This window comes from Equus quagga, unplaced genomic scaffold, assembly GCF_021613505.1.
Source record: "Equus quagga isolate Etosha38 unplaced genomic scaffold, UCLA_HA_Equagga_1.0 203_RagTag, whole genome shotgun sequence".
Taxonomy (NCBI): domain Eukaryota; kingdom Metazoa; phylum Chordata; class Mammalia; order Perissodactyla; family Equidae; genus Equus; species Equus quagga.
The window spans coordinates 2,353,026-2,368,167 of NW_025798627.1; the positions used below are offsets into that span (position 1 = coordinate 2,353,026).

The 15,142-nt window shown below is 43.4% G+C and overlaps 1 protein-coding gene across 2 annotated transcripts in view; it reads right to left on the reverse strand.

Annotated features, from left to right (window-relative positions):
- Positions 1 to 15,142, reverse strand: part of LOC124233455 (inactive phospholipase C-like protein 1) — a 327,640-nt gene that overhangs the window by 307,985 nt on the left and 4,513 nt on the right. Inside the window, exon 1 of one of the 2 annotated variants that reach the window (XM_046650554.1) lies at positions 932 to 1,174. The exons of the other annotated variant lie outside the window; for it this stretch is intronic. Coding sequence (XP_046506510.1) covers positions 932 to 1,174 — 243 coding nt within the window. Of the gene's footprint in view, positions 1 to 931; positions 1,175 to 15,142 lie in introns of those variants that run through there. 2 annotated transcript variants of the gene reach the window in all.

A 15,142-nucleotide genomic window follows, 5' to 3' on the forward strand; every position in this document is an offset into this window, starting at 1 on the left:
TTTCATACTGACTGCTCTACCAAAATCGATTTTAATCTCATATGCATATCATTCACATGCATTTATGCTGAAAGACCCTTTTCCAAAGCTTGTGGGAGGGTTCTGACTTCCAGGAAACCTTACTCCGAAGTCATGCACCCGAAAGATGAAATCTTCAACCGGAAACAAGCCCCAAGTGGAAGGAAAACAGAAAGAGATAAGGGAGAGGCAAGCCTAATAAATTTCTTGCCAAATGAATGGAGGGAAACCCTGGCCGGTAGTTGAGCGGTCAGGAAGCGTTTTCCTTGGATGCGGTGGTAACCACAGGGACACGAGACTACATTTAGGGGACTGACTGCTTTTGGGTCGCGCTTTCTGCAGCACAAAAACTCACGGCTCCACTATCGCTTTTCACTTTGCCACAGGGTCCAGTGAAAACTGCCTATCTGCCGAGAAAGTTCACGCTTCTTGGGATTTTGAGGTCGTTTAAGTCTGGACAGTTTTTGGGTTTGGGGTTGTTTTTTTTTTTTTCACTTGAGGGTAAACTCTGCATTTCCGCTACTGTGCGGGAAAAGCTAACCTTTCACAGGAGAGGGGTGCACAACCACCCCGTGGGTCTGATTTATACTGAGTCCTCCCTTCCTCCTTTCATCAAAGGTTTAATGAAGCTCTCAGAGAAAATGAGGAAAACATCCATCAGAACGCAAAGTCGCAGAGCGGAACTTTTCCTCCGCTGTCAGGGAAAAAAAGTCACTTCTGCTTCTCAGGGCCAAGAGCTGAGTCTGGGAACCTCCGGATGAGGAAGGGAGGTTTGGTAACCAAGGAGGTGGGAGAAAACAATGCCGAGCCTCCGATGCCTCCCGACGCCGTACATCCTGCCCCGGCCCCCGACCCACCCAGCGCCCACGCCCACGCCCACGCCCACGCTCCGGGGCGGCGCGGCCTCCCTTACCTTGATGATGCTGCTGCGCCGGGGGGTCGCCCGCGCCGCCTCCAGGAGGCCGGCCTCGCTGTCCGCCGGGGGCCCTGCAGCGCCGGGCAGTGCGACCCCGCTGCGACGGTCCCTCCCTCGGCCCCCAGGGGCCGCCGCCACGCCGTCCCCGGAGGCGGCGTCCGGGCCCGCTCGAGGGTCGTCTTCGCCCCCGGCTGCGTCGGCCGGCGCGGGACCCTCCCTGCCGGCCGCGCCCTCGGCCATGGCCCGGCGCGTTTCGGGCTCCCCGGAGGGAGACGGCACGCCCGGCAGCTGAGCCCGGCCACTGGGCAAGGGTGCGCTCACGCACTGGGAGGTGGCCCCGCCAGACTTTGTTTCACCGCCCGGCGGCGGCGGCGGAGGCAACTTTCTGGAGAGGAGACATCGCTCGGGTAGAGACGTCCGCGGCTTTGGTCCAGGAGACCGCCAGTCCGCGGGGGGATGGCGGCAGGGATGGAGAGGAGATGTGAGCGGGAAGGAGAAGGAGAGGCGAAAAGGAGAGGGAGGTGTCCGAAGTGTGATGCAAACGCCCGCTCTGCGCCAGACAAAGGGCACCGGCGCCTGGTCGGGCCCAGGCCGGGACGCGCAAGGCCGGAGAGGGGCCGGAGCCCGGCGACCGCGGCCGCGGCCCGGCGCACCCGCCACCTGCCCGCGGACTGCAGCGCAGCGGCCCCAGGAAGTGCGGCGGCGGCGGCCTCCGCTCCGCTCTGTTGTGACAGGGAGGGAAGACTTGTTTTGACAGCCCGTGGGGATTGGCAGGCATCTGGGCCTCTTAGGAGCCTCGCCTCGCCGAGCGGGGGTCGGCCCGACCAATCCCCATTGAGGAGGGGTGTGCCCGAGCGCGAAGAATGGAATGTGGTCTGTAACTGGGAGCCGGCCCAGCCGGGCTCGTGTACTCGAGCGAGGTGGGGAGCGCGCGCGCGCGTGTGCGCACCCGCAGGCGCTCCGTGTATATTTTGGGAAGTTTAGATGTTCGAAATGAGCCTGAAGATGCAACAAAATCCAGGGGTGGGGGAAGGAAAGCTTGCAAAGCAAAAGCAATTTCGAGGAAAGAGGGTGTTGAGTATTAATACCAAAGCGTTTGAGGCGACAGAGTGCAGCTTTGCTCCATCGGGGGTTAATTGCAGGCTCTCACGCCAACCCTTAGAAGTTAAGTCCATGCAGAGATAAAGCAGGGTTTACTGGAACCCTGGAACTGAATAACTTGCTTTAGGTTCCATGAAAAGATCTTCAGTTCACTCTGCAATGTAAATAAATATTACAAGGAAAGGAAATCAGATAAAAGAGGTGACAGTAATAGGAAACTGAACCCACCGTATCCCTTTGGAGAGCTGACTCCTAACAAACCACAGATATGATGGAAGTTGGCTAAATACAAGGTGAGGTGGGGGGTTTAGTTTCTATCCTAAAAGATCCCTATTTGAAAATGGTTCCACCTCCTTTGTCTAGATAATGCTGTATAAACATATTTTGCTCATTTCCAGCAAGCTAGCAACCAAGAAGAAACACATCTTTGGATGATGTGCATTGTCACTGAAATTAACCCCACAATGCTCAGATAGATGCAAATGATGGCTCTGAGTTTCCCTGGTAGGGACAGAAGACTTGACATTTTAATTTAAAGGGGTTTTTAATCTTAGAATCTATATTAAATATCATTTATAACGTTAAATTATATTTTAATTATTAATAATTTGTGTGTGTGTGTGTGTGTGTGAGGAAGAATAGCCCTGAGCTAACATCTGTTGCCAATCATTGTCTTTTTGCTTGAGGAAGATTGTCTCTGAGCTAACATCTGTGGCAATTCTTCCTCTATTTTATGTGAGATGCCACCACAGGGTGGCTTGAAGAGCAGTGCATAGGTCTGCGCCCAGGATCAGGGACTGTGAACCCCAAGCCGCTGAAGCTGAGCCCGTGAACTTAACCACTATGCCACGGGGCGGGCACCTAATTATTGATAATTTAACAGATATGTTATTTTTTCCTTTGGCCAAGAACATGAGAAATTCTTCAGCTTTTAGGCCCAGAATTTGTTAAAATCTCAGAATTTGAGAGATGCAAGGAGATTTAGGGATCATCTAGGGCAGCCCTTTAATTTTACAGATAAGATGAAAGCCCAGGGAGCATTAGTTTCTTGTCTCATAGGTAGCATAGGAGCTGAAATTAGAATCTGCCACTTAACTCCTCCAGTAATCTCTTCACTACTTTATCTGGCTCCTCGGGGCCTGCAAGCAGCCAGAACTGGAGGAGGCCCTTGGCGGGGTGGGGGGCCGGCGGGGGGGGGGGGTTGTTGTTCAGACTTGACATTTACCAACTAGGGAAGACTGAAAAGGCTGTACTTTACCTTTTCTTTAAATATAAATGCAGCCCAGCAATGAATGTCCTGTAATTAGTAACCTCTGGTTTTACAACCAACACCACCCTCTAGTGAGATTCTGAGAACTGCATGCATAATAGCAAATGCTTTTTTCTTTCTTCCTGATATGTAAAAGACAGGAGAGGAAACCCAATTCAGTTTTCTTTTCAACTGATCTGCCTTTATAACCCACAGACTGGAGGAAGGAAGTGAAAGGGCCCCGGACTTAAAACATGTCCTTCATCTGCTTTAGTTCAGGGAATTCTCAACTATCTTGTATAGGAACTATTTTTACTTGCTATGCTCACAAACACAACCTATTTTAGCTTATCATTTTTTTCTTTGATATTCAACTATTACTGTGGTTTCCTTCTGTCTTCTACAGTTGCTTTCAGGGATTCATTTTTCTTTGTTACCCTAACAAAAAGTCCGTCTTGGGTTGTCCTCTGAGAAATGTAAAACTGCATTTATCTCACTCAATGTCTCGTCCTACAGCATTGATATCATTTACAAGGATTTCCCATCCTACAGGTTTGTATACCATTCTGATAATAATAATAATGTTTTTCTTTTTTTTTTTTTTTTGAGGAAGATTAGCCCTGAGCTAACATCTGCCACCAATCCTCCTCTTTCTGCTGAGGAAGACTGGCCCTGAGCTCACATCCATGCCCATCTTCCTCTACTTTATATGTGGGACGCATACATGGCGTGGCGTGCCAAGCAGTGCATAGGTCTGCACCCAGGATCTGAACTGGTGAACCCCAGGCCACCAAAGCAGAATGACTGAACTTAACTGCTGGGCCGGCCTCAATAATTTGTTTTCTAAAGTATTAAAATTAGTGTCACCTTACTTACATTTAAGGGCAGTGATCTTAAAAAAAAGAAAGAAAGAAAGAAAAGAAACCAGAAAGTACAGCATATAGTGTCCAAAATTTTTTAAGTTTCAATTGATGATGTCCAGTTGGACTCTTCTCTTCTCTCCCTTAGCAGCCTTCTCTCTCACTCTCATGTACAGGCACAAATGCACACACACGTACATGCTCAGTCTCTCTCTTACACACACACACCTCTGAATCCCTTGCTCTGAGTGTCTATTCCTAAAGGCTATTGTCTAACTCATTCTACTTTGAGAAAATATTTCGATCCTGATCTTGCAAGTCTGTCATACTGTTGTCTTCTAGCATAAGTGCCGAAGGTTTCTCCTGATACTCATACTTGCAGGTAAAAAAACCTGAACCCTCCATTGAACCTGCTCCTACCTGGGGACAGATTCCACTCTGTGGCCCCACTCCCGAGACTAAGAGAAAGGTTTAGCCAGATTTGATTAAGTCAGCAGCCACAGGCACATTCATAATCCTCCATTAACAACCCCCATTTTCCAAATTACTATCACCCACAGTTCCCGCCTCCCACCCTTTCACCAAGTCACCCGGCAATCACTTGATTGACAGATTGGAAGTTGAGAGGTGCAGGGGGAAGGGATGTGAAGAAGAGTAATGAATTGGCAATTCAAATGTCACCACCTCAGAAAGGCCTTCTCTGACCACAAATCTCAACTTGTTCCTTCAACCCCACACAGATACCACGTTGCACATATTATTCTGTTTTGTTTTCTCGTAGGATTTTATCACTGTGAATAAACTATCCTGTCCATGGAATTGTCTACTTATATCTTCTGTCATACTGACCCCCTATCTCTGTCCCACTGAAGTGAAAAACATAATCTCCATGTGCATAGAGACTTTGTCTATTTTGTACATTGCTGTATGTCCAGCTCCCACAACCGCACCTGATACAGAGTAGGTGCTCAGTAAATGTTTATGGACAGAATCTTCACCTTTGCAGTCCTCTGACTGAACAAAACAACTATTTCTGATAAAGAAAAATGGCTCTGTCGCTTCCCACACAATAGAACTTCTCATCCTCAAGGATCCTAGAATTCCATCTGACAGATAAAAATGGCAAGCAATAAGATATATTGGAGAATATGAGGAAGCCATTTGGTATAAACCTAATTCAGCCTAATTTGGCCTGACCTTGTCTTTCCAAAAGGGCCTGACCATGGCCGTTGAGCATGCATTGTATATCTGCTTTAGATATTCCCTATGGCAAGAACAAAGGCCCTTGAGATAAAGGTGCAACTTCCCTCCCCCTCCCAACGTTGGCATTTCTTTAAGGATTAAGCATCTTTCCTTAGGCTAGAAACTGATTGCTGCACTCACCTGTGACCGCCCAGCTCGAGACAATAGACTTGCCTCCTGCTACGCCCACCAAGATGGCAGACCCACTACCTGCTGTGTCCATCAAGCACTGTGCCAACAGGGCAATCTTGTGACTATTGTGGGAGGGACATTTCAAGCATATGTGAAACGTCCTGCTTGGGGGTATATAACCACTCTGTACACCTCACTTCTTTGGTGCCCTTTCTTCCTTTGGGAAGAAAGGCCCCGGGCCATGGTCCTCAGATTTCAGCTCAGAATAAACTCACCCAAATTTTCATTTATAGATTGGTTATGGATTGTTTTCGTCGACACATCCTAGGGTAGAAATCAGAGCAGATCCAAAGCAAGCCACTGCAAAATTAGAAGGATGCTTATAAATTGGAGTGACTTGAAATCTAGAATTAGACTGAAAGACAAGTGATAGGAAACTAGCCAGATGCAGCAAACCTGAGAATACCTAGCCTAGAATCAAAGACCAGATATGTCAACATAGTCCTTGCAGCCCAGGGAAGTCACTCCAGAATGCAGAGCCTAAAAAAACAACCCAGGGAGAATATTAAGATTTTCTACTTACTACCAGGAATTCAGAGATGGGGAAGAGAACTCATTCTGGTAACTGCTTGCTATGTATCAGATAAGCCTCTATGAAGTATTCTGATCTCCACTTTACAGATAAGCAAACTAAGGATCAAAAGAGTCAAAAGCTTGCTCAGAGTCAGAACCAACAGGGAGTGATGGAACCAGGATTTCAGTCCTAGTCAGAGACTTTGAAGCTTGTGTTCTTCCTGCTACACGAGGCTCATGGGGTTCAAGTCCAGTGACGGTCCTGTAGACTAAATCTATTCTGAAAAACCACTCCTTCAGATATGGGACCACTCACATTAGCCACAATGACCTCTTCTCTCAACATCTGCAGTACCTCTATGTCATCAAGATGGAGTATGAGGCTGACTGATTTATCAGTGGGTGAGGAAACACATTTATCCTCTCACCCACATATATGTAAGAGAGAATATTTTTATATTAAGAACCCATTCTCCTGATAAGTTCAAAGATGCTTTGAACATGAGCACAGCATTTTCAGCAGTCACATATACCTTTATATTCACCCATAGCACGCCTGGATATCCACTGTAATCATTTCAATTTGCTAGTTCAAGAGAACAGAATTTGCAGAATAATCTGTAGTATAAATATTATAGTAGAGTAAATATATACAAAGTCAATAAAAGAAAAGCAAAACTTAAATATATACTCTCTTAAAATTCAGAGGTTTTATTTTTTTCTTGAAAGGTATTCCTTTGTCCCTTATATTAGCAATTAAGTAGGAAATTTCAGTAACTAAAACATAAAAGTCAACTAATTTTATTTCCAAGTACAAGTAAACTCCATTCCAGGATAATGGTCCTACAAAAATGAAAAGTTACAAATTGTTTAGATCCAGATTCACCAGTCTAATAACTCTTCAAAGTACTTGAAAGGCAAGAAATTTAAGAAATCTCTAATCACGGCCAATGTTCTTCAATGTCTGATGGATGCTTCTTCTTTCAGGTGTTGTGAAACCTATAAGATCGCAGGAGAACACAATGCCCAGGGGTCTGTCCATTAACACTGCCCTCTCAGGAATCACCCGATGTAGACTCTGAGGCTAGGATACACTATCGGGAGCCCCAGGCTAGTCATCTGGGAACAGTCTGTATGTGCAGGGCAAATGTCTTTTAAAAATAGACAGTCAGTGTTGATTTACTTTCTATGTATTAACTTACTTTGACATGGATCCTGGAGTTGGGGTTTATGTCATGATTATGCTCCCCACTGATGCAGAAGCCACAGAGGCATTGAAGACTAGTACCCCTGGAATGGCCCCCAGGAAAGCTTGTTTCTCTTCTTTCTCTATTTTGTTTGATGGCCTGGGTCTTTTCCAGGTATAAAGTTATAATATAAACCTCTTCAAATCATACTCCCGATGCCTGACACTTGCGATACAGGAGGGAATATGGGGTAGGTTCCACCTCTTCTTCTCCAACCCATGTAAATACCCCATTCTAATTCATCTGCCTGTGGTGGGGGGGGGTTTCCTCCTATTTATGCCAAGACATGAAGTTTATTAATACTTTTCAGCATCCTAGGACCCATTGGGAGAAAATACTGAATCTCATTTCTTTCTCTAAGGCACTCCTTTCCTGTGGTCATGATGTATTACTCTTATACCTATCTTGTTAACCTTATTGATATGCCTTTGTTGCAATCTACCTCAAATCTTTTGAGAGGAAGAAGCAGAGTGCAATATTTAAATAAACACAAAATCATAATGCATGTTCTAAATTAAAACAGAAGATAAGAGTAAAGTATGGTCTCTTTTGTAAGCCCTTTTTAGTGCCTAGCAAGTTTTCAGGTTTATAGTTCTTTCATTAAGCATAATACGAGTTTATCTGCTTTACAAAAGGAGGAGTTATAAAAAGTGAGTCCTTTCTTTTAAAAAAAAAGAAATTTATTTGAGGCCAAATGTCTAATGAAAGCCGGATTGCTAGCATTTGCTGTGTCATTAACCCCTGTGAGAATCCCACCCTCCCTGACTCACCATGGATACAGCTGCCTCTACCCTTAGCCCACAGTGGAGGAGCACCAGCTGTGGAACTGCACTTGGGACTCCTGCCATTCTCTGTTCTCCATAAAATGTACTGGTGAAACTGTTCAGATAATATCACATTGTTTTTGAAAGATTAAGGGAAAAAAAGCATGTTGCAGGAATCATCTGAAATATTAAGGAGAAGCAAAGGATTGAAATTTAATTTAAACTGTAAAGTGAGATAATAAATGTCAACGAAAACAATCCATAACCAATCTATAAATGAAAATTTGGGTGAGTTTATTCTGAGCTGAAATCTGAGGACCATGGCCCGGGGCCTTTCTTCCCAAAGGAAGAAAGGGCACCAAAGAAGTGAGGTGTACAGAGTGGTTATATACCCCCAAGCAGGACGTTTCACATATGCTTGAAATGTCCCTCCCACAATAGTCACAAGATTGCCCTGTTGGCACAGTGCTTGATGGACACAGCAGGTAGTGGGTCTGCCATCTTGGTGGGTGTAGCAGGAGGCAAGTCTATTGTCTCGAGCTGGGCGGTCACAGGTGAGTGCAGCAATCAGTTTCTAGCCTAAGGAAAGATGCTTAATCCTTAAAGAAATGCCAACGTTGGGAGGGGGAGGGAAGTTGCACCTTTATCTCAAGGGCCTTTGTTCTTGCCATAGGGAATATCTAAAGCAGATATACAATGCATGCTCAACGGCCATGGTCAGGCCCTTTTGGAAAGACAAGGTCAGGCCGAATTAGGCTGAATTAGGTTTATACCAAATGGCTTCCTCATATTCTCCACTATATCCTATTGCTTGCCATTTTTATTTGTCATAAACAACAAATATAATAAAATACTACATTTAGTTTAATGTGAAGCTATAGAGCTTTCTTTAAACTTCCTCATTGCCAAATGGGATTTTAATAACTAAACTGAGAGCTGCAGATATAATTTATTTGGAAGATTCTTTATGAGCAAATACTTAAACTTTAGGCAAAAAGTACTTAACACTATTATTTTTGACTATCATTTCTAAAGGAAGGAATATTTTTCTGATTTTTAATAATTACAGTTATCATCAACATACTGCTGTGAATTCTAAACTTCAGAAAAATAAAATATGTGGACAAAATAGAGCCTTACCCTTCCATCTACTTAATTTTTCCTATCTTTAAAATATGGATTAAAATGGTTTTTTTCGTTTTCTGAAAATGTAAACAATGGTCTGTGATTTGTGACTGAAACTACATTAAACTCAAAAGGAGTATCTCTTCCCTGTACACCCAGTGGATGAGAAAAACAGCATTGATTTAATTACAAAAAAAGGATTTTCTCTTATTTCTCATCTTAATTCTCCACACTCACCAATCATTAATAACATTCACCAGTATGATCACATAGAAATACTTCATTAACACTCTGTCAGGAAGCAGATCTTCCTACTCTGGGAGATGTTCGCTGATCCTCTCTGTGGGAAGGTTATACATTCTCATCCCATTGACAACAGGCTCAGCCATGTGACTTGCTTTGGCCAATGAAACATGAGTGGAAGAACCCCTTCTAAAGAGAAGCTTTAAGAGCCAGCACATACTTAACAACGATCTCATTTTCCCCGCCACCAGATTAACTGTTCACCAGACTGAGGCTAGATCTTGAGTGAAAATTGCATGGAGCAGAGCTGAAGTCAATCTACAATGGACATGTAACGTGAGCAAAAAAACAATCTTTGTTGTAAGCTCGTCAGATCTGGGGGTCATTTGGAACTGTAGTAGAACCTAGCCTCTCCTGACTAATACAGACATGTAAGTTTATGCCTCCAACGGGCAATCACTGCTCCAGAGCTGCCCCTTGGGCTGGCTGAGATTTTGTCAGGTCTGTATCTCGGCTCTTCCTGCCCAATCCTGCTCTTCCCCCTTCCCTCTACATATATTTCTTTCTTTCCAATAAACCTTTTGCACCTCTAACTCCACAGGCTTCTCAGAGAAACCAATCAGGATATTATAGATGTTATCCTCATTATATCATCTGCTTTAATAACATTTTTTCCCAGAACCATTGTCTATTGACTTTGTTTACTTAAAGTACAAATCTGACTCCCCACTATGAAGCTTTATTGGCTACTCAGTGCCAGCTGAATAGGGCCCAGGCTCTTTGGCATATGTGGCCATGGCTCCTATCTATATCGCTGGCTTCCTTTTCTGGCTACTCCACTTCTCTTCCTTCCTACTCTAGGACTATCTGGCTACTTGAAGTTCACTGAATACCACATGCTGTTTCATGCTGTCACACTTTGGTTACATGAAATGTCTTTCCCACACCTCTCTTCACTAAACTAACCGTCATTCTTTCTTCAAAATTCAGTTCAGACATCATCTTTTCCGTGAAGCCTTCCCAAAACCCAGACATTTTGTACCTACTGTACTATATTGATACTTCTTTTTAAGTGTGTCTGCCTCCTGCTTTAGACTGTAAAATTTCAGGCCTAACTCATTTTTTGGTACACTAAGAACTTAACCCAATGATGATATAAAACAGGCATTCAATAAATGTTCCTTAAACTATTGAACTAGAGCAGTGGTCCTGTAGGGGGGTGGTAAGAAAATATTAGGACTTATATTTATATTTATCTAAATTGAACAAGAAGTAAATCAATCTTTGCCAACGTTTAATATGCAGGTTCCACTGGCACCATCACTTGATCCCTATGTCAGAGAAGGAGGTATTTTAAGGGGAGATTGGGAGTTCCAGAACATGGAGAATTTGACATGGCCAACTTAGCCTGATACGTGAACCCAGTTAAATACATCTAAAAATTACATTGTGTAGTTTAAACTAACCTAACTCAAAATGGATGAATGGCTTAAAAAATTCCTGGAAAAAATCATGAATTAAAGAAATTCCAGGGGGCTGGCCCCGTGGCCAAGTGGTTAAGTTCATGCGCTCCGCTGCAGGTGGCCCAGTGTTTCGTTTGTTTGAATCCTGGGCGCGGACATGGCACTGCTCATCAAACCACGCTGAGGCAGCGTCCCACATGCCATCTAGAAGGCCCACAACGAAAAATATACAACTATGTACCAGGGGGCTTTGGGGAGAAAGAGGAAAAAATAAAATCTTTAAAAAAAAAAAAAGAAATTCCAGTGAACATTGCAAAAATGGCAGAGCTGACCCTTCTCCTTTTCCTGTACAATGACATCACTGGCCATATTATGAGGTAAAAACAATGACAATATATCTGACAAGAAGTCAAGAAAAAAAATTTGACTTTTTATTATGTGGATGTACACCCACTTCTAAAAATAACAGAAGGCCCTAAATGGATATTGTATCTTAAGACAATAGCTAATGGTAGTATGAAGCAATGACCATTAGCAAAACATTTTAAAGTAATGTTTGCTTCACCTTTTAAAAATTCTTTTGTGTGTTTTATGATGTGCATAAATACTAGTAGAGTGAAACACATATATAATAGATAAACAAATAAATATAGATGCTGGAAATCCTCAAAAACCAGTAAAAGTGTACAAAGTGTTGAGACCCCTGCAGAAGAGTGAGGTCCTCAGGGTATACTCATATTTTATTAGGTAAAGAAGGTAGAGAAAGCATTCACTGAATATGTTGAGAATGACAGGAGTTTCTTTACAATGAATTAAGCTATGGGGAAAGGATGGAAGGGAAATTAATGGTGGAATCACAGGAAAGGAAGCATGAAGAAGAGTCTAGGAAAGCAAATAGGAACAAAGCAAAAGCTTCATGAAGAGAAACTGGTCTGTTCTGCTAGGAATCAGCACAGCATTCAAGCCATTAGAACAATTCACATTTGTCAAGGTATTTCCCAAGGCATTCTCCCACAATGGACAGCCATTGCTCATGTCCATTGTTCCCAAGGGAAAAAAGAGTAAGTTAAAGGAAATGTGGCATTTTGAGTTCATAATCAAATAAGCTATACCCAAATTAAGTTAATAAATCCAGTGGGTCAAAGTAACTAGTACCCTAAAAAAAACTAAATTAAACTGAGTTTTTCCTGTGACTATATTTGTATTATAAACAAAGTACTTAAGTTAATCAACTTTTTACTATTCTTATGAATGTGGGTTTTGTCCTAGGACTTTTGCATGCATTATCTCAATTAACCTTCACAATAGCCAGAAGTAGTAGATGTTATCATCCTTATCCGTACTTGGGGAGTGAAAAGCAAAGGTTATATAACTCCCTCCAGGGCACACGGCAGTCAGAATCCAAAGCCCCACCACCACTGAAACACCATATTATAATACTGCCTGTCAAAACTTGACATTACCCAAGCTTATCAACAGATGACTGTCAATGAAGCTCTCCACATGCTTGAATGATGGCTTTGAATTTTAGTTGCTTATAAAATTTCTCAGTGCTTCAAGGAGACCCAACCTTAAACAGATCCAGATATACAATGTGAGGGCAAATGCAAATCAAAATAAGAGGCTTAATTCTCCCCACTGAAAATAAGGGAAGAGACTTCTCCCCCTTTCCTGTCTTTCAGAATTTCCTCTCTTCTTTGGAAATGTATGCAAATCTTTATAATGGCTAAAAAAGCCACTTGCCAGTCTCACAACTCAGGAATATGTCCTCAAGAACCATCTTTTTGAAATGCAAACATCAAGGCAGATAGCCCCAGTTTCATCAAGCCTAACTTGCATGGTTGCCTTGTTCCCTTTGGAAAATTACCTCCTGTTATAAACGTATGAAAAATTTGTTTTTCCTCTGGATAAAGCCAATAAGATGGTCCCCCAAATTACCAGCTAAAATTAAGATGAACTATGTGTGATATAATTGGTTGTATCTGCTTGCCTATATAAGGGGGTGAGTCCTTTCTGTCTCTGCAACATCTTTGTGGATTGCCTGTGATGCACACGACAGGTTTCCTGTTCATTCAATAATGAAACTGTTTCCTGTCTCTTTAACCTTTGTGGAGAGGTTTTCAGGGTTAGGCAAAGCTTTTGTTTTCCAATTATATTTCCCTAATGAAAACCAATATGGATATTTTCTTGAGTATGGAAACAACAAAGAACGAACTCATGGAAAGATGTTTTCAAGCCTGCAGTCATTGAATATGACGTGCAATCTGAACTTTCGGTGTCACAATCTTAGGTTACCGAATCTATGCTCTTGATATTCATCCCATCTGCAACTTGTGAGGTGCCCTCTCTAAGAAAAAAGAAGTTTGGATTTTTCCTGGACTTTTCTATCATATTTTCCTTCAACCAAAAGCAAGCAGTAGTAACCTGCTTAATCCTATTGTGGAGAAAAAGTCATTCGACGGCATGAACTCACTTTAGCATATGCTGTGGTGTACGCAAATACCCCTTCAGTACTGAGCCCCTGTTCCACCAGATGCTGAGACTGTGGGTTGTTCTCAGCTGAGTCCCTCTCCAGAAACTGCCCTCAGCCAAAGAAAACCATCTTGTCCAAAGTCAGGTGTCCTCCCTGGGAGCAGCCTGCATCCAATTGATGTGGGGTCAGTAAGCCGAGGAGTAGAAAGAAAGATTTCTTGGACTCTCAAGATCTGCAGTACTGCTCTTTTATTTAGAGAATAGTGTGGAATAGCATGGGGACAGGATCCATGGGCAGTCAGAGCTGCTGCTGCCGGCATGGGGACAGGACCCATGGGCACTCAGGCTGCTGCTTGGGGACAGGGCCCACGGGCAGGAGGAGCCGGTGCTGCCACTTCTGCTGCAAACATGGGTGGAGAGAGTAAGGCTAAATTTAAGGCATAGGTACGTGAGCCATCTCTTTACAAGACAAAGGAAAGAACATGTAAAAAAGTTAAAATGGTATCAGTGCAGGTGGGATCTGGCCATTGGGTGGTCCCACAACTTTTAGATAAGAATCAAATCGGATTAAGTAAAGGCCAGAAGCCACCACCCTAAATCAGTTACATGAGGTTGCCAGACAGTAACCAACTTAAGTCCTTGCCTTCCCCATTAAGAGTTTCCAGAGATAAGGCCATCCCGCCTTCTTCCTGGCACAGAGAGGGAGGCACCTCTACAGATGGAGGTTTCACCCACCAATGTAAATGTCTCTCAACAAAGGGCAAGCAAACTCTGCTCCTCAGAGCCTGTTTCTCATCTGCAGTTTTAAAAGTAACCAGACCAAAAATCCTCATCACAATGACTGTAGATGGCTGGATGGGAGTCGGGTGACGCAGGGAAGCCTGGTCTCTAGAGACAACTTTGAAGGTCATCCTAGGATTGCTGAGGACTCGGTTGCAACATCACATCAGCTTCCTTTTCTCAGTCCTGCTTTCCTCACTCCTCTCAGGTGCATTCCTAAGCTCAGGTCCCCAAAAAAGTCCTGCATTTCTCAGAGTGTCAGATTTCTCAAAGTCTGTTTCCTGAGGAACCCAACTTTCAACATTCACCAAGGCAAAAATTTTTCCCAATGTCAAGCAGTTACTGATGTCTGAGAATGTGATAGTAAAGCATGATGAATGGAAATCAGTGTTTACTGATACCATATTATAGTGAAGGAGCTATATTTAGGCAGGGCTGCCACTGATCATTCAGCACCTTTTTATGAATTAGAAAATGGCCCTCCCATTGAATGGATGGGGCCCTGTGGCTACATGGTTCTGTGAGTGGAGCAGCAAGGGCTGGATTTCAGCCTACTCCCTCCTTTAGCCAGACACCCTTAGGCATTAAGTAATCTACACAACAGTACATGGTGGCCTGTTTTAGGTACATAAGATCAGAGGGCACCAAGAGAACAACTGCCCACTACTCGAAAACACTGTAGTTGCTGGAGGAGTAAACAAGCAACAATGCAATTCAACAAATGTTTGTACACAGATGTTTGAAACATCATAAATAGGACATTAGGGATATGAAGTTTTGCCAAGATGCCTAAGGGTGTACGAAATATGAATTGAGGCATGTGAAGGAAACCAGAATGTTACCCCAAAATATGCCTCTGACATACTAATTATTTTGAGTTGAAAGAAATTAAGCAGCAGTAAACGTAGAAAAAGCTCCCCCTTTTCTGCCTGCAGGCAGGAAATGAATTTTCCTTTT